This window comes from Gavialis gangeticus, unplaced genomic scaffold, assembly GCF_001723915.1.
Source record: "Gavialis gangeticus isolate Ggan-Ray unplaced genomic scaffold, GavGan_comp1, whole genome shotgun sequence".
NCBI lineage: Eukaryota > Metazoa > Chordata > Crocodylia > Gavialidae > Gavialis > Gavialis gangeticus.
Window position 1 is genome coordinate 9686132 of NW_017729007.1, and position 23802 is coordinate 9709933.

Here is a 23802-nt window from a genome sequence, read left to right on the forward strand (position 1 = left end):
CACCAAGCCCTTAATATACACCTCTGATGTAGTGGTAAGTTGCTACCAAGTCCCCTCTCAACCTTCTCTTTTTCAGGCTGAAGACTCCCAGATCCCTCAGCCTTTCCTCATATGGCTTGCCATGCAAGTCTCTGATCATATGGGTGGTCCTTCTCTGGACTCTCTTGAGCTTCGCCACATCCTTGTTGAAGTGTGGCATCCAGTACTGGACACAGTACTCCAGCTGCAGTCTCACCAATGCCCAGTAGAGTGGGAGAACCATTTCTTTGGTTTTGCTGGAGATGCATGGATTGATGCATGCCGGAGGATTGTTAGCCCTGCTGGCTACAGTGTTGCACTGCTGGATCCTGTTCATACTGTGGTCTATTATTATCCCCAGGTCCTTCCATTCACAGTGCTGGTCAGGTTGGCATTGGCAAGCCTGTAGGTGTGCAGGAGATTGTTCATCCCCAGGTGGAGCACTTTATATTTCTTGAATGTCTAAACTGAGGGTGTAGACAAACATAACAATTGAACCATTCCAAAATATCATTGATTGGTAACTGGTTTATAACTGTGTGAAGGGCTATGGCTCCAACACTAGGAGGTGGGAGTGAGCATCCAGCCTAGCATGCCTTGAAGTGGGCAGGTGGGGTGAACAATGCTCATCGGAGATCCCCAGGGCAGAATGATCTATAGCTAGTGATGTTTTCTGCTTTCCCTTCTCTCTTAACATGAGTTAAATAAACTTCAGTAGCTTGAGGGGCTATTTAAAGGGCCAGGTACAGACTGGCCAATATAAACTGGTCTATAGCCATAACAGAATAGAAGTTCGGCACATAGACTGGTTTAAAACTGGCAGAACCCAGTCTAAGATTTACTCCCTGCCAGGGTGAATGTATGTTCTGTTTGCTACTGATATAAACAACACCACTTACAGAAAACCACATACTTAGATTGATTTCGCCTTGGTCTTTTGAAATGTCTGTACCTAGCTAATGTGTCTGCAAACACTGAAAAGGTTCACAGTGAGCTGGTTCAAAATAGTACTTGATATTCCAGGTACACTTTTGATCCAATGAAAGAATATTTAAAACAGTATAACAGTCTTATATATCTGTCCACACCAGGTTTAAATCACATATAAATCATTCTAAGTGTTATGTATGTCAATGCCCTCAAAATCACGTTTGATGGATGATTTGATGTCTTTACCTATCTGCATTCAGAGATATCTGCTAAAGAAGCAGTGTAAAACTTAAGGCCTGCAGAGTCGTGTTGTGTGGCCTGGGGTGCTGGTAGAGGAGCTATGAATTTGGGGTGGATACTACTGCCAAAATCTAGGACATGGTGCCCCATTTATGGTGTGTATTGGCAGCAGGAGTGAGTGGCAGCTACACTAACCCCTGTAGCTATTGCTGCATCCAGATCGGGATCCAAGGGAAGCATCTACACATGTGCCCGACTGCACAGTTGTTACTGCACAGTCATTTAGTACTTGCTTTAGCAACTACTAAATGTGCAGTAACCACTGGTATTGCACAGTCCTGGTGCCACACGGGTCGTTTCTGACCCTACTGAGCAGTAGCAATGAGCTACTGTGTAGTAGCGGCGGTATCAAGGTTATGCCCACTGACACTGTGTCACTATAGCTCATCACTACAGCGATGTAGCATCTCATGTAGATATGCCCAAGGAGCCTTACAGTCAAGAGGGAGGATTGGTTTGACACCCCTGTGCTGGAAGTGAAGGATGTCTAAAAGTGAGATATGTAAACAAAACCAAACTTTTCTTTGTTATTTTGTTAAAGTTTATATTTAGAAGCCATCAATTTTTTTTATTATGATTTCTATCTACTGTTTGATAGCCACTGTGCTTCCATATTATATTGTCAGGTTTAAAGTGCACATTCTTGTTGGGAGAACCGGTTCATTATTGAGAAATAATAATGAAGTCCTTGTATCTCCAAGGTATAGCTGTTGCAGACAAAATCTGAAAGTCAGTCTGCCTGAAGGAAAGAATGAATATTACTGAGGACTACAAGGAGAATCCAGGATCATAACTAGAAGGAACTCTGAAGCCAGTGAAGTCTGCTGACAGAGACCCATAGGGAGCCAGATATAGAGTCTTTAACTAGCTAAAGTCAGCATTTTCTGCCTAAAGGGAAAGCTGGTATTGTACCAATAGAGGGACAAGTTTGAAGTTTGACCACAAGAACCCTGAGGTGGCAGCAGAAACTTCTGAAGAACCAGTCACCAGCAGAAGAATCTGGAGGGTCCAGTTCAGAGTCAGGACTAGAAAAGAGGAATGTCTGATGAGCTGCAGGATGTATGACAGAGATCCCATAGACAAAACTTGACCATAAAACCCCAACTTTAGACTAGCCCCCTGCATTCTACTCACATCAAATCTGTTTCAATAGCATAAAATACAGAAACACTGGAATCTTTCATTAAACTTAACTTTAGTAATTACAATAAATAAAAATTATTCTTAAAAAGCTATCTAATTGTCCAAAGAAAAGGACCACACTTGATACACGTGTTCTTTTAGGAATTTTTACTACTTGTAGGAAATTTAATATCCTACTCAAAAAGCACAGCTATGGGATTTATGGAATACGGACATAATATTAACAATTCAGTCTGAAGTTAAAATATCTGTTAAAGTTGCAGTAGACAATATGGAAGAGTGTGTATGGGTGACATTTACTTAATACTAGTCATTCATAAAAAATCAGTCATTTAATATGAAGGCATGTAATGTATCTTCCTTAACTAGTAGCTAATATCTAGGGAAAGGAGAGAAGGAGTGGGAAGGGTGTTGGAATGAAAACAGAGATGTCCCTGACAGTTCAGTAATGTAAAGAAGAAGTCTTTTATCTTAACAATATATTGCCTTTGATCAATACTTAATATACTCATTGACTTCCCTGTAGGTTCTACTGTGGATCAAAGTCATAATATGGTTTGTAGTGTGATGATTCTCAGTGCTAGTAATCTCCAATAAAGGTTACCCAGTTCTATTAAATTTAGTATACTGTAATAAAAATGTAGGATTGTTACAAAAGCTAATCAAATGGATAAAATATTACTTGCAGATGTATTAAATAAATAACAGAATACAGCAATAAAACTTAAATCTATCCTCACATAAACTTTTTTTTCCTGTGCACTATAGTGCCCATGGACCAAGTGAGGATTTGTATCTAATGCATTAAACACTATGAAAACAAATTATTTTAGAAAGCAATCTCATCAATAGGGAGTTCACAATGTAAGAATCAGGCAAGGTACAGCAGTCAGAATAAGCCACAAATGAGAAGAAACTAGTAGACAGAGGGAGAGAGATAAATGGGAGGGGAAGATTATAGTAGTGACAGGTGTTTCTATATAACTCAGTCATAATAGTGGTCTCAATACAGTGATGTGGTTGCCAGGTTAGCCATCTATTTCACAGACCTTTATAACTGGCACATGGCATGCATACATAAGACAGAAAAGAACCAACAGTACCCACAGGACTGAAAAGCTGAAAACTGAAGAGAGCTTTAATAATTTTTTCTGGGAAAACATATGAATGAAGTTAAAATTAAAAGGAAATCCAAGGGAATAATTTAAATAGTTAAGGTATAGATATATATGTTTCCTCATTTAAGCTATTTAGCTTGCTGTCAAAACTTTAGCATTATATAACATTCTGGAACCTATTCCAAAATAGTCATGAGCAAAAGTTCTATTTTATAGTTTTTGTATTTTCCAGAAATGATTGCTCAGCACTTCCCTCTCAACTCTTGTATTTTCTTTATATTGCTCTACTGACTAGTACAAAGTGGCTACGTTTACACAAGATGCTGATTGAGCAGTAGCCCGTGACTACCATGCAGTAGTGTCGCATGGCAGAAACTGTGATGCAACACTCCAATGGTACAATAGTCTTGGGCTACTCTACAGTCAGCATCACGAAAAAGCCATCTGGTGGCGCTGACTCTGGTTACTGAGCAGTCATTTAGTACTTGTACAAGTATTTAATGATTTGTTTATACAAGTACTAAATGACTGCACAGTCATTACTTGTGCAAATGCAGCCAATATGTAGTCTTCCATACAAGGCTACTGGAAGATGATAGCACTACTTATAAAAGGCTTCATATTAGTAGCATACTTTTGTGTCCCAGAAATAAACAGGTGGTACCTTACCAAGCAAGTCTTGTAAATATGGTAAAGTTGCTTATCACAGTTGTCCTTAAGAAATGAGAAGCCATGGTATGGATTACTCTTTGTAGCATACCAATAATTATTTTAAAATACTCTTCAAGGAACAATCATTTGTAAATACTAAGAGCATTATTTCTGATATTATCTTGAGCTTGTTATATAGGAAACAAGAATTGTGTGAAATCTTTTTTGAGGGTTGAATGATAACATTCAGCAAACACTAATCTGATGAAGTCTCTCACTGTTGTACATAATCCCAGAAATGCATCTGGTACTTCCTGAAGATGGAGTGAGTTGGTCTGAAGAAGAGAGGGAGGGAGGATTTTAAAAGGATTGCAATAAAGAGGATGACTATGAACTGTTCTCTTTCTCCCAGGGGACAGAACAAAAAGTAATGGGCTTTAAATTGAAACAAGAAAAATTTATTAGTCATTAGGGAGAACTTTCTAACTACAGGAGCGAGTAAGCATTAGAACAGATCACAAAAACTTATATTATTGGAAGTCTTTAATCTTCTGATGCAAGTATTCATCTGGGGTGGTCTAGACAGGGATGATGACTTGTTCTAAATAACCTCTTAACTTCCTTTTCAGACCAAGCCTGGATAATTGCAAAAGCTTAAACAATAGTTTGTGTTCACACTGAAACCAGATAAAATTCCTTGTTTTTAGGTTCAGATATGAAATATTCCTAGACTTTACTAACCATCATGTACAACAGCTACTGGTAGTAAATATGGTACCTCAGGACATGAGTCTGAACTGCTTCTTGTACATGCTGAATTCCTAAACAACTAAAACAGCAATGAAAACAGTCTGCTGTGTATGTGTTCTTGTACGAATGCATCTAAATTCCAAATTTACAATATACATATATAGGTAAGCCTTTGCTCCAGCCTCTCTCTTTTCATATTCAGCAGTTCTTATTTTAACATTTCAGAAGTAGTGTATTAGGGCTGTGCGAAGCTTCAGCTGCTGATTCAATTCGGAGGAGATTCGGCCTGATTCAATATCTGAATCCAAATCAAATCAGGAGACCCATTAATCTCTCCCAATCAAATTGGAAGCCTCCAATTTGATTCAGAGAGATTCAATGATTCGGACATAAACATGGCTTTATATGTTTTTTCTGCATACCTCAAGATATCAGGTGGCTCATGAATGCTGAGATGGTGAGGCAGATGGAGAGTCCCACAGGAGCATGGGTGAGGCTCCCAGTGTGCTTGGTGGTGGACCCAGAAGTGGACCAGAAGCACTTCCAGTCCACTTCCGAGTCCAACGTGGAGCACGCGGGGGATGCCTCCCTGCCTCCCCAGCTCAGTGACTGGTGCCTTCTGGGTTTGGAAGGGCACCTGGGGTCCCCTGTGGCTGATCACTAAGCTGGGGGAGGTGGGAGGGGGTGTCTGCCACATGCTCGGTGGCAGACCAGAAGTACTTCCAATCCACTTCCAGGTCTGCTACCGAGCATGTGGGGGTCCCCCCATGCTCCTGTGGGATGCTCCATCTGCCCCACCATCTCAGCATTCATGAGCAGTACCTGGTACCTCACGATATGTAGATAAATATATAAAGCTGGTTCTATCACCGAATCGCTGTTTCTCCAAATCAGAATCGAATCTTCAGATTCGGATCCGGCCGAATCAAATTGAAACAGTGATCTGAATTAGTTAATCAAATTACTGTCCCCCAGATTGAGACAAATCCTAATCCAAACTGAATACTGCCCACTTTTTACACCCCTATAGTGTATCCTTGTATTTCATTTTCATATTGGTGATCTAAAGTAAAAAAAGATGGTGGGCTGAATCTTCCATTTAACTTGAATGGAATTACACCTATTTCTATTTTATTTTGAAGACCTAATGATGCATATACCAATGCTTTCGCTTAAGAGCCTATTTATTAAGTATAAAATTTTCTAACCTTATCAGGAAGGTCAAATGTCATTAACAGTAACTTCATCAACTGCTGGGAAGCTGGGATCAGCCTTCAGCAGAGGTAGGCTCAAAACCATGATTTTGGATCCACAGCAAATTCCCCTGCCCTTCCTGAACAGAAAGAAGATGTTGAAATACTGTTTCAAGATGGAAGTGAATATTATGAAAAATAATCTTAAAATTCAAATCTTCTTGTGGCTCTCTTGCTTAAGACAGGATGGGAAAAACTTACTGCTGCCAATCATCAAAAATAATTTACTTTTTATGTAATGTTAAATAGAAGTTCAAATACATTTGAGTAACAACAATGTAAAAACCAGCTACTTACATTTAGATGAAGTTGATTAGCCCACTGACCAATCACTTTGTATTCTGCACTTTTGTTGATGATTTGATATTGAAAAATATCATAGCGTCCAGGAGCATCTCCATTTTCATTGAAAATAACAGGTGTTCCAGCACTCCCTATAAACAAAGTTGTAAAACAATTGAAATACAGTCCATGCACAAACAGTCTTGTAAAGCTATCTGGGGGGTTTTCTCATGTGTGCTTTTTTTTAAGGAGACAATGTGTTTTAATCACACCGAGCAAGGTTTTTTATGGAATGTTGTCATATTATAATAAATCTAACAACTTTAAAAGACAATATATGATATTATTAGTATCATAGACTAAACTGTCTGTTTTATTAACTAACCAAGCCAAATTACAAAAACAAATGATCAGCAAAGTTTTCTTCACTGATGTTATATTAGGGAACTATGATGTAAACCATGCCTCTGCTAAAGATAATGGAAAAAATGCCAAGGAGTCAGGATTTCCTTTAAGGAGTCAAGATTTCACCTAAGTTCTTTAATACAATGCAGTGCAGTACATACCAGCATCTCTCTGAGTCTGTTTGGCTGAGAATCCCTTCTCATGGGAAGGGATCTTAGCATAGCCATAAACTTCACTTCCTGGAAAATGAGATATTCTGAGAATGGCAAAGGCTTTTGGCTGGCATGTTGCTGAGTTCTGGTGGTTCTCAGCTGGCAGAAAATCCCTTTGGGACCCTTGCCATGTAGCATAGGTTAAAGAAACCTTTATGAAGTCAATGGAATTAAATCAGTATAAATCAGGCCCAGAGGTATTTTGGTGGTCATGATGGGCAAAAAAGATATACGGAAGTGATGGAAAATGTCCAGTACCTCCACCGTGTAAAAGAATACAAAACCAAACACAGTATACGTGTGGGAAGGGAAATCCATTAGGGATGCAGTGTCTATGAACGTAGGTAACTGCATTTATAGGATATATATGTTAAAAGACTCATGGGCCCAGACGGAATAATGTTGTAGCTTGATACCTAAATCCAAGGAGGAAATTGGAGGTGCTCCAAATGTAGAACTGCATTTTGGTGGACACTGATATGGACTGTACTGGTTTTGTTTTGTGAAAATCTCACAACAGTACTGTAAAGTTCATACTGGAGATCTCCAAAAATCAGTTCAAACTGCACAAATTTGTTCTTATTTCACTAATTTCAAGATCACATTATGATAATTTATCAGCAGACTTCTAACAAAGTCTTTGAAGAACAACAAGAAAACTAGGGCTTTCCGTATTTTAAATTCTGTGTGGTTATACTGCAATGAATTATACTGCACAATCTGTCACCACCTTTACCACATTTCTAATACACTCCAGCTGCCTGATAGTACATAGTCTAGAAAATTATGGTCTAGGAATGTGAGATCTGTTTTGCATAAACTAAAAAAAAAATGTTGTGAATCTTTACTGATCTTTCAAAATAATTTCTGCAGAAGTTCAAATACGTTCATAGTGTGAGAAATTTAATCCAGCAATCGTATGGTTAACTATATGGTAATAGCAGTCCAGGGAGCATGCACAACTTCAACCAGCTCAGAAGCCTCTAAAAGAAAACGACCTTTTAACCACGAGAGCATGTGCAGTAAAGTTGGTGGGAAATCCTGAGGTAAATGCAATCTGTCACTTTGACTGACAGCAAGATTGTAACCAATTTATATGAGTGACAAGTGGCAAAGCTGATCTGATTGGATGACACTGAGTGGCATGATGTGAAGTATGAGGAACTATAAAAGGAGCGTGTGGCGAGAGACTTGCGTGTGGTGAGGACCTTGTGATTTGATTTGTGATGTGAGAATAGGCACAGACATTTGGTATTTTCAGGGGGGATAACCTCCATTTTTGTGGCCTTCTGCTGTCCTTGTTCCTGTCCCAGTCCGCTCGTGGAGATCTGGGGATCTCCATGTAATCGTAAGGCTTGTATCTAAGTGTCTTGTAAGAGCAGCTGTTGTGCTATGCCAGGACCAAGTGTGTACTTGTGAAAAAGCCTTACTTTGTTTGCTGCTCTCCAAGGTATAGAAGGAGAAGCAGAGCCTCGGCCTGTTGGTTAGTGTGTAGCAATGGAAACCTAACTGGTGATGAGTGACCTGGAAAGTTGTTAAGCCCATAGGGACCAACCATAGTGCTAGTAAATCATATAAGTGATTGTCAGCTTCACAGAAGCAGTTATATCCCTCGTGTATATATATGTTAGCAGCTTTTATTACTATAACAATTGGTGATGTTGTTATTAATAAACGTTATATTATTTTTGCACTTGATATCGTTGGCTAACACACTAATATTCCATGGAAGCAAGCTGGGCCCCAAGCCAGTGGTGCCATTTGGCGCTATTGGTCAGCTTGGGCTGACCTCTAACCCTGCCTACCCTGCTTTCCAAGTCCAGTGAGGGTGGGGTATAGATTCTTACAAAATCCTCCTGCAGCACATTTATTAATCCATTTTTTATTTTGTTCATTTGGTAATTGCTTTCTTTACCTGTTCTGGTACCAAAATACAAGTGGAAAGTCTGTATTTCCATAATGAATGCAACCCCCTAAGAAAACTTCCATTTGCAAGATCTTTAGGCCTATTTTAAAGCTACCTTCCCTCTTTTGTAGCTGCAAAGGTTGGGGAGGACTTTCTCCTGTGATTTGCAGAATCCACAAAATTGCAGCCCAGCATCACATCATAGTGAGACTGCTACCAAGCTGCTCTCTCTTTAGAAGAGCCAAAAGATGATAGGGCCAAAACTTAAACAATGATGATGGAAAAATAATTTACATAGGTATACCAAGTCTTCTATCACATGCCAACAAGAAAAGATTTGGGCTCCCTTAATAAGGTGTAAGAAACTTGACTGCTGGGTTTTCATGATAAAAGTTCTAAAGAAGGACAAAGATATATGTGCATCTGGACTGACCTCCTGACTTTTGCCCATCCCTAACGAATCTCTGTTAACTGTCAGTTTCCAGACAGCCTTATAATGTCACTCCTGTGAATGGTTATGGATCCCTTAAAGGTCCTTTGGCCCCCTAGCAACTTTGAAGCAGTTATCTGCGGCATATATATGCCTTCAAAGCATTGCATACACATTGGAGATCCTGCCCCAAAATACAGTACTTCTCCCAATCTGATGAAAAGAAGGATCTTCTGTAGCTCTGAGTACTGCTGAGCAGTTCTGATTTCATCCAATTGAAGGCAATGCATATTATCCAGGTAATTCCAATGCAAAAGGAGATACGTTATTTATGAAGCCTAAAGAATTATCTTTTATCATATGTATAAAGAAATAATGTAGAACTAAAAATTCTCCGATTCCTCTTGTTTTCTTCCAGCAGTATTAAAGACTTTTTTTGATAAAATAGCGCAGGGGTTTTCAAACTTTTTGAATCATTGTACCCCTGTGTACCCCCAGCTGGAAGTGGGGAGGGAAGAGGAGAGGGCACAGCCAGACCCAGAGCAGTGGCAGCCACTATGTGTGAGTTTCCCCCATCCCCTGCATCCCGGTGGGTGGGCAGCACCTGCACAGCAGCGTGGGGATAGTGCATGGCAGTGCTCCATCCTCACCCATGTGTACCCCCTAGGACCTTTCCAAGTACCCCCAGGAGTATGCCTACCCCCAGTTGACAACCGCTGAACTAGCATATTAGCTAAGTACTGAAGTAATGAAATTATGACCAATTTTTGAACTCTTGAAAACTCAGCTCAAACAGTTTATGCAAGTCAGAACTGTTATTTTTAAATATAAATAAATAAAATGTATGCATGGTTTTAATATATGAAACAGGTGAAAATAGAGGTAAAGATAATAGAAGTGTTTATTTTAAATGCAATACACTACTGGCAAAGAAGAGTTTTACAGTAAATAATGCTTTAGGATGGAATATTTAGATATTAAATGTCCAGATCCACCTTATAAGGCATTTTGGCATATAAATCTACCACTGAGTTACCACTGACACTCAAAACTGCTTTTCAGCAGCTGGCTAACCCCACTGTTAACTGAGCTTCTTCCAACAGGCATGTGCACAGCTGCACTAGCACTGCCACCACCCCACATCTCATAAGCTGCTTGGAGGCCTAGCTCAAGCTTAAGGCATGAAATCCTTCAGAATCAGATTTTCACACTGGGCCCCACTTGTTTTGCCAGTGGGGCCCAATCAGGTATATGTACTCTGAGTACTATACGAGGAGAGGACAGTCATGACTGGCATGGGTGTCCCAGGCCATGCCTACTTGTTAAACTTCTCATGCATAGAAGTAATTCCTTTAGTAAGGCCATCCTGTTTCTGTAGAAGCTGTGTAGACAGGGTTTCATGAAATACTGCAGGGTAGTTATTTTAGTATGGAGGTGGGCTAACTGGCACTGTCATTCAGCAGTGCTAATTAGCTTATCTGACATGTTGCTTTCATGCTAGGAAGTAGCCTGTATGAGGTAGTGTAATATGCTTGAGAGACACCCAAGACATGGTAAGATTACTTTGTAAACATGGCCACAATGGTTAGGATTCACCTGGGATGTTGAATACCAGAGTTCATACCTCTGTGCCACCTTATTTTAAGCACAGAATTGAGATTGTCAAACATATTCTTGGTGAATTTCCTAACTGCCATACTATTGGTAGATAGCAGATGGTGGATCCCTGTCAATATTTCCTATTGGGGGTCATAGAATCACAGAAAATTAGGGTTGGAAGGGACCTCAGGAGGTCATCACCAAAGGTTGAAAACCCTTGTGCTAGTCCAACCCCATGCTCAAAGCAGGGCTATCCCCAACTATATTATCCCAGCCAAAGTTTTGTTTATCCAGCCCTTAAAAACCTCCAAGCATGGAGATTCCACAACGTCTCTGGGTAACCTGTTCCAGTACTTTACTACCCTCCTAGTCAGAAAGCTTTTCCTAATATTAAACCTAAACTTCCCTTGCTGTAATTTGAGACCATTGCTCCTTGTTCTGTCATCTGCCACCACTGAGAATAGCCTAGCTCCAGCCTCTTTTGAATAACCCTTCAAGTATTTGAAGGCTGCTATTAAATCCCCTTTCAGTCTTCTCTACTTCAGACTAAATAAACCCAGTCATATGCTCCAGCCCCTAACCATTTTCCTTGCCCTTCACGGGACTCTCTCCAATTTGTCCACATCCCTTCTGTAGTAGGGGGTCCAAAACTGGACACAGTACTCCAGGCATGGCCTTACGAGTGCCAATTAGAGGGGAATAGTCACTTCTTCGAGCTGCTGGCAATGTCCCACTAATGCAACCCAGTATGCCATTAGATGTCTTCACAACAAGGGCATGCTGTTGGCTCATATTCAGTTTACTGTCCACTGTAACCCCCAGGTCCTTTTATGCAGCACTACAGCTTAGCTAGTCAGTCCCCAGCCTGTACCTTTGCATGGGAGCATTCCATCCTAAGTGTGGGACTTTGAACCTCATAAGATTTCTTTTGGTCCAATCCTCCAATTTCTCTAGGACTCTCTGTATCTTAGCTCTACCCTCCAGCATATCTACTACTCCCCGCAGTTTGGTGTCATCTGCCAACTTGCTGCAGGTATACTCCATCCCATTTTCCAGATCATTGTTCTACTTTGGATAAACAATTAAATATTTGTTGGACTTGGACTCACGTTGCATATGACTGCTGTAACCACTGAGCTATAAAGTCAGACTCTGGCTTTTATGACCCAATTTTTAAAAATTATTTATATAAATGAAGCAACTCTAACAGGAAAGATAGATAGACCCATTCCTGAATATCCAGTAGTATGCTTGGTTAGGGAATTCAGGTGGGATGTGTAAGTTCCGATCTTTGTTCTAGATTAGACAGGGCTCATTTGAATCAACGTCTCCCACATTTCTACGCATTATAGTGCTGATTAGTCTAAGACATCTGTCTGATTGTGTCTCTCTCTAGTTTCTTAAAATAAGAAAACCAAGCTAAGGGTCAGCTCCAGCAGAGAGTTTATGGCTGAGGATCCTAAGAAAAGGAAGGAGCATATTCAGGTGGTGAACTTCTTAGGTACCCACCTAAGCCCCTTCCCCTTTCCTCTGCATTTTGTTCCTGGCCAACTTAAGTGTCTTGCTGCTCACCTAATCTCCTAGGATGCCTTTCTAAGGTTTGTCCCCCTTTGGGTGCATTATCTGGGAAGTCTGAACAGCAATTAGGTGTTGCAACACCTATGTACTTGTAGAGTAGAGGATCTACTCTAGTTTAATAAACATGTAGCAGGCAGATCCACAAACACAATAGTGTTACATTAATTAGCTGTATATAATGTTTAAATATACATTTGGGAATACATCATCAGTTAATAGTAATAATTTTTACAAGAGTTAAGAAATTCTTGGTATATGTTTGTAGAAGGAGGAGAGCAGATAAAAGAACATATGCTCACATAAAGATAATGGCTGACTCTGATAGACAGGCTTGTATTTATTGAGTTGGTTTCCATGTCATCCTCAAAAAAGCTCAGAGCAGCTTAAAATAAAAGCAAGTCATAAAAACAGATTAAATAAATGATAAATCATTCCCCCAGACAATACCCCAAATCTTATCCCACCTTCAAAAAGCCTGCCCAAATAGGAAGGTCTTATACCACTGTCAAAAAAAGATCCAAAAATATTGCAGGGGTCAGCCTTTTTTAAATTTAATTGGCTTGTTTTAGAGAGAAAAGCTGCTAAATGCTATCAACAGTCCTCGTTTTCCTTACAGGAGCACTTTTAATGACTAATTTACTGCTTTGGGGGTTTGATGCAAATGCTAAAAATGACTGTGATGATAAATTGTGTCAGTGTCACTTACAGATAATTCTAACCTTCCTGTAGCAGATTTAGCACGGTTCTTCCCCTGCTACTTCATCAGACTTCAATCCCTTCCTACACTCATGACAATGAAGTGACAAGCTGTGGGTTTTTTCAGGTGTTTATACAGAAGAATTTCTTCATTTAAGCACAGATACAGTATAAACTGGCCTAAACAGAAAATTGCAGGGAGCATTATGGCTTAAAACAAAAATTCTCTTCACATAAGCCATTTTGGAATCCTGCTGTGGTTTATAGGATCATCTTTCATTATCATTAATTTATATAATCTGTCTTGAGTGCTAAGGGTTTTTTATAGCTTTTCTTTTAAATTAACTTTTGAAAACAACAAAGAAAATGTCTAATGTATATGAATTAAATTGGGATTGGTGAAGGAGAAAAGGAAGAGCTCTTATTTGAACTTACAGCACTTAGAATTCCCCAAAGAGCAGGGTGTATCTTAAAAATTAAAGAGGAGCCATTTGTCACTGATATGCATTTCAGTGAGACAGATGAAATAGGAGGTTTAAATGAAATCAACACAAAGAGAAGAGAAGATCTGTTAAAACATTTAATACTTGGTTAAGGGATAGAAATACCAAAGAATTATCAACAATTTAGCAGAACTAAAGGAGTCTAATTTGTGAACGTTAGGCTGGCAGAAAGAAGTACCGTGTACACTGTTTCCAGTTATGTAAGACTTAGTAATAAATTAAGCTATTATCTATTCTATCCCCATACAGTAGATCATTTTCAAACAATGAACAATACGGTTTCTAAAATAGCAAACAATTATTGTCTTACATCTAATAAAAATCTGCATTTAAAAAGAAAACATCTCTCATAACATTATTTCTCTATAATTATTGATTTTAAGCCAAAGACACTGAAAGATCCTCTTATATGGTGAGCCAAATCCTGGTCATTCCTATCTGACTACATAAAATTGGGCCATAGGTAATTACGAAGATGCAAAAAGTATATGATATACCGACTGGATCTTTACATACCTATTTACATGGTTCCCCAGGGGATGACTCAGAGAAGATAAAGACTCTGTACTACAGCAAACTAGAAGTGATTTCCTTTACATACCTGGTGAAATGCTGTGTTTTAGGACCCACAGACACAAGGGCTAGGGACAAACATTCAAAAAGCCTGAACCAGAATTGATTCAATCTTTGTAGGTTAGTCTTACCTGGCTAAGCTAAACCAGTTTGTAACCGCACAGACATAGATTTGATAGATTTCATAGACATTAGGGCTGGAAGGGACCTCATAAGATCATAGGATCCAGCCCCCTGCCCAAAGAGCAGGAAGTCAGTTAGGGTCAAAGGATCCCAGAAAGATAAGCATCCAAATGTTTCTTAAAAGTATCCAGAGTAGGTGCTTGCACCACCTCTGGGGGAAGACAATTCCAGGCTCAGACAGAAAAGAATTTTTTCCATAAGTCCAGCCTAAAACAGTCTTGCAGGAGCTTGTGACCATTGGACCTTGTCATCCCTTGGGGTACTCTGGTGAACAGGCATTCCCCCAGATCCTGATGCACACCCTTTACGTAATTATAGGCTGCCACCAAGTCACCCCTGAGCCTGCGCTTCTCCAGGCTGAAGAGTCCCATGGCTTGTACCCTCTTTTCATAAGACCTTTTCTCTTGCCCTTTGATCATGCACATGGCTCTCCACTGCACTCCTTCAAGCTTCTCCACATCCTTCCTAAATTGTGGAGCCCAGAATGCAGTACTCCAGCTGTGGCCTGACATCCTGAGTCCTGCCTGAGATGCACTGGTAGATGCAAGCCAGAGTTTTGCTCACTTTGTTGGCTGCGGTATTGCATTGGTGGTTCATGTCCATCTTGTGGTCAGTCATGGCCCCCAAGTCTTTTTCAATTAAGGTGCTAGTGAGCGTAGCATTGCCAAGCCTCTAAGTGTGATATGTGTATGGGGGGGTTCCCCTCCTCCCCCGAGGTGGAGCACCTTGCATTTCTCCATATTGAATGCCATCAGGTTTTCATCCGCTCACCTTGCAAGACTATCAAGGTTGGCCTGGATCACCAGCGTATCCTCAAGTGTGGATACTCTTCCCCAAAGTTTGGTATTGCCAACAAACTTAGCTGGTCTGCTTCTGACACCAGAGTCCAGACCGTTTATAAAGACATTAAAGAGTACAGGTCCAAGAATGGACACCACTGGTCACTGAGTGCCATGTTGATTCGGTTCTGTCAACTACCACTCTCTAGGTCTCGGAGCCAGATCCCCAGCCATCAGACTGTAGTGTTGCAGTTGCCCAATTTTTCCAAGAGGACACCAAATCAAAGGCTTTTTAAAAGTCCAAATATATATTATATAAACCTCTTCCCCTTTGTCCAGGTGATACATCACCTGGTCACAGAAGGAAATGAGATTGGTCAGGCAATACCTACCCACAACAAACCCATGCTGGCTACCCCTCAGAATGTTGCCTTCTGTTAGCCTATTGAGAATGGTTTCTTTGATAAATTTTTTCCAAGATCTTTCCAGGGACTGAGGTCAAACTGATTGGCCTGTAGTTTCCCGGATCTTCTTTCCTCCCTTTCTTGAAGAAAGGCACCACACTGGCCCTCTTCCAATCTTCAGATACTTTGCCTGAGTGCCACGAGTTCTCAAATATCCTTGCCAGTGGCTGTGCTACAATGTCTGCCAGTTCCTTTAGAACTCTTGGGTGCAATCTATCTGAAGCAGCTAATTTGTGGGTGTCCAGCCTCTCAAGGTGCTCCCTCACAAGATCTACACCAATGGTGAGCATATATTCACCCTCACCCTGGTCATCCTGCGTCACGTTAGATAGGGTGGTCCCTTTGGGCTGGTAAAAAACTGATGCAAAGTAATCATTAAGCAGATTGGCTTTTTCCTGGGTGTCGGTTGTCAGCTGCCACAATTGGTTTAGCAGGGATTCAACGTTACCCTTGTTTTTCTTCTGACTCCCCGCATATCTGAAGAAGGACTTTTTGTTGTCCTTGATTCATGTAGCCAGTTTGATTTTCATTGCAGCCTTGGCTTTCCTAGTTTGCTCCCTACAGGTGGGGACCAATGCAGAATACTCCTCTGTAGTGGTGTTTCCTGTCTTCCATCTTTTATAAGGCTTTCTTTTTAGATGTAGAAGGTCCATTAATTCCCTGTTGAGCCAAGGGGGTTGCTGAGCCCTTTTACCACCCTTCCTATGGGTTGGGATGGACTTCCCTTTTTCATCCCCTCTGGACTGAGGAAATTCAGACACATGCCTGCAGTAGTTCATTCTAGAAGCTGGAGGGGTGGGGAGGCCACTAGAGTAGCCCTCCCTTCCCTTCCATAGTGCTAAACTGAGTGGGAGCTTGGCCAGGCCCCAGCAGGATGTTCTGATTAGGGAGGGGTTCCCCCCTTCCCTACAGAGCAGCCCAGCAGGGAGTTGATAACGCAGTGTTTATCACCCCTAACTCAGTGTTTATCAGCCCATTAAGAAAACAAAAGCATCTCTCCATTAGTTCAAGCTTTTCTTAAACAACTTTTTCCAAGGAAGGACATTACCAGCTTCCTGTTGATTAGCTCCAAAAAGCCCTAAACTAACACTGTCCTGTGTGTCTTTGTCCGTAGCCAGCATGTGGTACGCTAGCTAATGCTGAGAGGTGTCTGTGTAAGGCAGAAGAGAGGGTGGAATCTCTGTTTCAGGAGGAAGTAGTGAGGGAGAGGGAGGGAGCAGGAGAAAGCCAGGCAGACCTTACTGTATGTGTAGTCTCTGCCACAGCTGCAGCCAGGGAGCAGAGGGGAGGGTCCAGCCCAGCTCTCTGGAGCAGAGAGCCCCGCCCAGCCCAGAGAGCATGCCAGGATGCTGGGGGACTTTGATTTAACTTCAACCAAGAAGGGGTCTAGTACAGACATTGCATAAACCAGTTTGATCCAAATCAGTTAAGTCTGATACTACATTCAACTAGGTTTATCTCAAACTGGTTTCAGCCATTTTCAAATTGGTTTATGTGTACTGAACTTCTGTTCTTTAACCAGCTTCTGTCCTTTAAACCACTCTGATCACTTACAGCTTTAAACCAGTTTCTGATCACTTAAACCAGTTTGTGTAAAGTCTGTCCGTAGCCAAGGATTCTAATCCTAACTCTTTGGAGTTAAGTATATTTTTTCTCATGTCTACCATTTCTAGCACTTACTTTACTTACAAATCCCCTGTCCCTCACATTCCTGATGAAGACACAGACACAAGCACACTTGTTTGGTTTTTTTTTCTTGTTCACAAAAGGAAAATATTGGTGTTCTGAATGGTACTGGCTTCAAAACAGTCATGGCTTCATTCCCCACTGGACTAGCTGATAAGTCAGACCTAAAACTAGGAAAAGTACTCCTTGCCCACTACACTGAGCATGCACTTTCCTCCCCTAGAGCAGGGGTATGTGTACCCCTGGTGGTACTTGAGAAGGCCTGACAGGGTACACATGGGTGGGCAGGGACAGAGTGCCACCATGCACCATCCCTCACTGCCACGCAGGTGCTGCCTGTCCAGCTGGACACAGGAGGTGGGGGAAGTCTGCACACAGTGGCTGCTGCTGCTCTGCATTTGGCCACAGTGTCACCCCCATCCCCACTCCACATCCAGACATGCATCACCCCTTCACCCCTCACCCTCCACCCCCAGCCTCTGGGGAACACTGCTCCATTTCTGGCCACCGGGGGTACACCGATCCAAAAAGGTTGAAAACCCCTGCCCTAGAGCACTTTGAGGCATTCCGCCTGTTTCTCTCCATAAACAGAATCTCTCTGGTAACTGTTGTACTGCCTTTACCCCTCCCTGAGAGGTTGACTTTCCTTAAAAGCCTATGAAATATCTACTCGAGAAGCTTGGTTTGACACACAGGTGGACTGCTCAGCAAGCTAACCAATGACTAATAAAGGCACACATCGAGTTTGCATTCTAATGCAAACAGAGACACAAGAGAAGCCATGAAGAAGTCAACATTTACCAACCACCTGTCAGATAACACCTATTTTAATTATGTAGCAATTTCACATACCACCGTCTGGTGACTACTGGTAAATCATATTCAAACACTGCGACATCAGAGAACATTCCATTTTTGTTCAGCAACTGCATAAATAAAATGCATCTGGCACAAAGTTTATTTGTATGAAAGTATAGGCTAGCTTATAACAAAATGTTGGCAGATAACATTCAGTTTTTGGATACTGACAAATACAGAGTTGTTCTATTTTGGTATAATTTATTGTTAAATTTCTCATAATTCTGCTTGGAACAGTTTACAATCCTTATTTGGTCCAGAGAGAGAAAAATTGCCATATACATCAGCTGGGAATTAATTGGGGAGCAAAATGTAAGACTCCCTGCTAGAAATATTCCTGATGTTCTTTTGCTGCAGTGCTTCCCAAATATGTAAAGTTCACATCCACAATATATTTATCATCGCCCAGTCCTTCCCCCAGACTAAATATCCTCCCTAGTTCCCATTCATTGTCTTTCCTCTTTCATTCTTCTTTTTTCTCTTCAGCAGCATTGCTATTTTTAACCTTAACACTATTCTCTTTTTTGCAGATCCAGAGCCATCCAAGTTATTCAGAAAAATACATTTACTGTAGCATGGTAAACTACTTTCCTGTTTGTTAGTGCACATGCAGTACTGCTTTTCCCTTAGGGGGCACCTGTCATGTTCAGCTGCACAGCAGGTAGATTCTGCCTAGAACACTCTGTACTAATCAGGAGATAAGCATGCTATTCTGATGGTTCATTTATATCCTACTCATCTTAAACAATGGGCACACAGTACATATACATGTTGTGGAACATTTTAAAGCACTGTTTTTCATGTTAAATGTGAAGCTCATTTTCTAAAGCTTCTGCTTCTTGCATTGGTATCTGTATTATTTCCTCTAAACCCCCACATTGTGGATTTCTGCTCCATAACTTTCTTGCTACAAAGCTTCCATTTTAAATCCTGTTTTTAACACTCCCTTTTTCATCCCCCTCAAAATTTGAAGCTTTTTGAACCAAAAATTGTTACAATATCTTTAAGGCCACTTACAGAGATGTTGAATGTGGGAGGGAGAGGTTCTGGAATTACTGTACCCATAAATCAGGGCTCGTCAGTCCCTGATCTTGGGAAGTATTCTCACTTTCTTTGTTCACTCTTAACTCCAGGAGTACATATCAGATAAACATGACACATATACATGTGTGCGTGTGCGCGCATACACACACCCACCACTTGCACGAGTATCTTTCACCTGCATCATGCACATAGGAAGCATAAAACAAATATATTTAAAATTATTTTATGGAACAATTTTCTGTGAATGCCAGCAGCCAACAAGCTGTTTTATGATCATCAGAGAAATACTTCTTCCTCTTGACCCTGGAAAGCACTGTTATAGTGGAGATTGGTTCAAAGGAGACAGGAAGGGAATCTAGATACTGGATAACATCAAGTGCACCACAGAAATCAGGGAAATAAAGAGATATCTCATGGAGCACAGAGAAGCACAGTGCAGTAGAGAAAAGGGGGCTCAACAGAAAAGAAATGTATAAAGGAAAAGGGTATCAACTATATCTAAACATTGTTCCTATATACTCATGAAAAATGTTCAACCTCTTAAGCAGCACTTCTATGCTTGGAGGCTTGTTAGACTTGGACAGTCAGTTGCCAGTCTTAAGGTTCACTATACAAGATGGTAGCTGGTCTTGACAGGAGCTTCAGCTCTCAGTTTCCTCTTCTCTTTGACCCCTCTTAGCAGAAATGGAGCATGGAAGGGAGATTGAGATAAGTGAAGCTGCTAACTAAAGCACTTTTAGAGCCATTAGGTTTCCTAGGGACATGCATTTCAGAGTCTGTACATATGTTTCATAATTCTGTGAGTATGACATTTAATGAAGCATGTGTTTGGTGGCAGATCTCTCTGTTTTGCAATGCTTTCTAAACATTTCAATATATGAAATATATGAAGCCAAGGTTGTAGGGGTTTGTCGCCATCATACCACTCTTGAATGTTGGTTTACATCCCTAAAATATTGGAAAAACACAGGAAAAGGTATCTTTTACATATTTTGCAGTAAAGGATATTGGGTAAAATGTTTAAACAGTGTTGAGAGTAGGGAATTGAAACCAGGACTCCTCTGTCCTGGGTGAATGTCGTCATCACTGGATTGCAGTGGAGCTCCTTCTTGCTTGCTCTCTCTCCAGTCCATTTCATCTTGCATTAAATCTGCTGCAGTGACACAAGTTCAATTCTACTTGGAGAGAATACTCCCTTCCTGCCACTTCTCCTTAGTGCCCCCCTGTTGAGATGGGAGAAGATTAAGGAGGGGTGAGAGGAGTGGATTGGAATTCCCTCAGGCCAGGGATGGCATTAAACCTGGTCTGACTCCTTAGGCAGTTGCTGTTACCACTAGAATCTAGATCTATAAAAGGACTTTGGTCCCTGAATTCAAAAGAAGGAGACATAGAAAACCTGCCTTAGTTTCCTAAGAGTTCTTAGGTGCCCAGGTTTTCACCAGGGAAGCTACCGAGGCACCTAAAGTTCATCTACCGTTATCACCCAGAGGCTTTACCATCTTGTCTAAGCTGAGAGTCTCAGTGACTAATGTTACTTGGGATTTGGCAACTAAGCTTTTAAATCACCACAGGGTCTTTAAGTAGGCAAGCTCTATGCATATCTAATACACGTCAATAGCACCACATTTAGCACACATACCTAAGTACATTTAAATTAGGGGTAAGAGGCCCCTTTTACAAAATACCCTAGTGGTAAAGCACTCACATTAGAATTTGGAAACATGGGTTTTAGACCCTCATCAGCATAAGAGTCAAACCAATTAGGAATTGAATAGGCCAAAAGAGGGTCCTAGCCACAAAGCTAAAGGCATTCTCCAACACTCATACTGAAGCTAGGCCACTGTGTAGAAAGGAATGGTGTCCCAGGACCAAAGAAAGAGTAAGCAAGAAAGATCATGACTCTACTAAAGTCATGAGGTACTCCTCTGGGAACGGGGAATCTTGCATTGTCCCTGCTCTATTTATGAATTTAACACTAACGTGTCATTGGATAAAACAGTATTGAGAACAGAGACAAATCCTGTCCCTGGCTCCATAACCCTTGTATTCTTTTTGGAATGGTTGGTAAGTTTCAAACGGAGGGTGTTCCCCACCATCAGCCCAGACTTTAGCTTTATAACACATCCTAGGAAGTGGAAAATATTGACTTGAATCACCTGCCCACAGACAAGAGCCTAAAGCCCAGCCTTGCACTTCTTAAGCAAATGCCTTCTTTTGTAAAACTTGCCCGCTGACACTTTCATTTTAAAAGAGTGAGCCAGTTGCTTATGCGCAAAGGGACAATAAAGCTCTCTACAAAGCCGGATTCAAGCTGTGAGTTCCAGTCTCACAGAGGTGCCTAGCTCAGGCCTGCAAGTATAAACCTACCAGCACGAGACAAGCAGGATTCTGAATACACATGGCTTCTGTGTTTCCCAGTGGCTGGCTTTCCCCTGTGAAGTGTGCAAAATGATCTGACCCCAACAGAGGTGTAATGAGTAAGATCTGTGCCCTGGGCAAACCTGGTTGTCATTCCTGTGCCCTGCTAATGGTTGCCTCCACCTTCTGTTTTGTACCGTAGGCCAGCCATTCCCAAATACAGTGGGCACTCTCTCACCCTCCTACTGATCTCCTCTAACTGCTCTGGGCAACATATCTTTCTTCTTTTCCCCTTTCTGCACCCTCTGCAGCACCTCATCCTTCCCAGCTCTGTGATCTCTTGCTCCCTATACCGCAGAACTGCATGCTAAGAGAAAACGGCCAAATTTGGCAGCAAGAGTGAGTGACATGGCAGCTGGGGTAGTGTGGACAGGGGTGCAGAGAAACTGTTAAGAGTAAATTCAGGGCAATATGCTAGGATGGAACAGCAGGTAGAGGGGACAATTAGGAGGGTGTGAGACTGCTCAGGAGATTTAGGAAACCCTAAGCAGAATAGGAGAGAAGAGGGGACTTGGAAGGTGCCCCCTCTAAGTCTTGAAGGAACTCCCATCTACATCAGCACCTAGTCCCTACTGAGCTGCCCAACTTGTCTTCATGAAATCTATTCCCAGAGTTGGGGCTCTTAGGTGTCGGGATGCTCAGCACCATTGTTGCTAAGTCCCTCTAATATTATATCAAGGTATTGTTCCACCATTTCCTTTTCCTCCAGCTTTATCTTTAGGAAAAAAGACTGAGCCAGTCTTTCATCTCCAGTGAGACAACTTAGGTGCCTAACCCCATAAAGGGGTTTCAGACTTGAATCTCAATCTCACATAGGTAGGTAACTAATAGGCAACTGAGTCCAAGGGAGAACTGAAAATTGTTATTGGCCAGCTTAGGGTATGTATGCAGGCTGCTTACATTCTTGAAACCTCAGACTACAAAAAGTGACAAGGGCATATGGCAATTTAGCTCATTGGTAAAAGGGTAGCACCTGATGCCACTATTTGCTCACAGACTCAGCCCAGGAATTTGTGGGATGATTTTTGTAAAAAAATTTCATAAAGTGTGTTTTTAAACTTACCTCATGAGGTAAATGACTCCTGTTCCTAGGAACCTGACTCTCCCTACACTGAACAGGGAAATTATACTAATAAGTAGCAGGTCCTGGATGCCTGAAAATTAGGTGTGATGTTACTGAATGTTCCACCACGCAAGTGCCTTTGTGGATATGGGCCTTGTAGTCCTGTAACAGAAATGTCATTTATGTCTGTCAATCACAGCTTCAAATTGGACTCATATTTGCATAGCTTAACAGGACCCCAAGTGTGATCAGTGCAGAACCGTTGATCCAAGGAGCAACTGCTTCTAGTTAAGCAAGATCTCATTTGATACACTGAGCTCTGTCAGTATATCCTCGCGTTTCCTACTGTACCACAGAGATGCAATACTTAAACAGATGAACAACACATTATGGAATATCCTCATAATAATTCACAGTTGACAGGTCAAAAAGAGACCTTTGCCTCCAATGCTTTAGGTAGAGGATTTAAACTCTTCTATTCAGAAAGAATATGATGATCATAAGGAATTTTTAAGCTCCCACAACCTTAACTTAATCTTAGACAAACTTTTCCTGATTTAATAGTACCCCACATAAGAATTATTCTTTCCGTTCTAAATGCATAGCTACAGGAACATATTTTTTTAAAACTAAATCAAGGCCATGTTTTTAATTACCACAAGCTATTTAAAGAGAGGTGTCATGCTGAGATATTGCTATTGGAGTCATACTTTCATTTCCCCCAAAGTTTCCAAGGCATTATCTCACTACGACATGCCCTTGTCATGTCTCATTGTTTGATGTTTTAAAAATGTAAAGCAGTTTAATGTAATTCAGAATGAATACCCTTTTTTCATTCTGAACAGTGTTATCTTGGGTCAAAGAGACAGGGCATACTCCACAGGAGCAGATGCTAAGATGTTTGAGATATTGTATTAAGAAAACTCTGAAATGCTCAAGTCCCTGATCAGTGACTGCATC

General features: G+C 41.1%; 1 protein-coding gene across 3 annotated transcripts in view; it reads right to left on the minus strand.

The window, feature by feature from the left end:
* GRM8 (glutamate metabotropic receptor 8) overlaps positions 1–23802 on the minus strand; it is a 716946-nt gene that overhangs the window by 137724 nt on the left and 555420 nt on the right. For all 3 annotated transcript variants that reach the window (XM_019509286.1, XM_019509288.1, XM_019509287.1), the window contains exon 8: positions 6461–6597. In XM_019509286.1, the coding sequence (XP_019364831.1) occupies positions 6461–6597 (137 nt within the window). The remainder of the gene's footprint in view (positions 1–6460; positions 6598–23802) is intronic.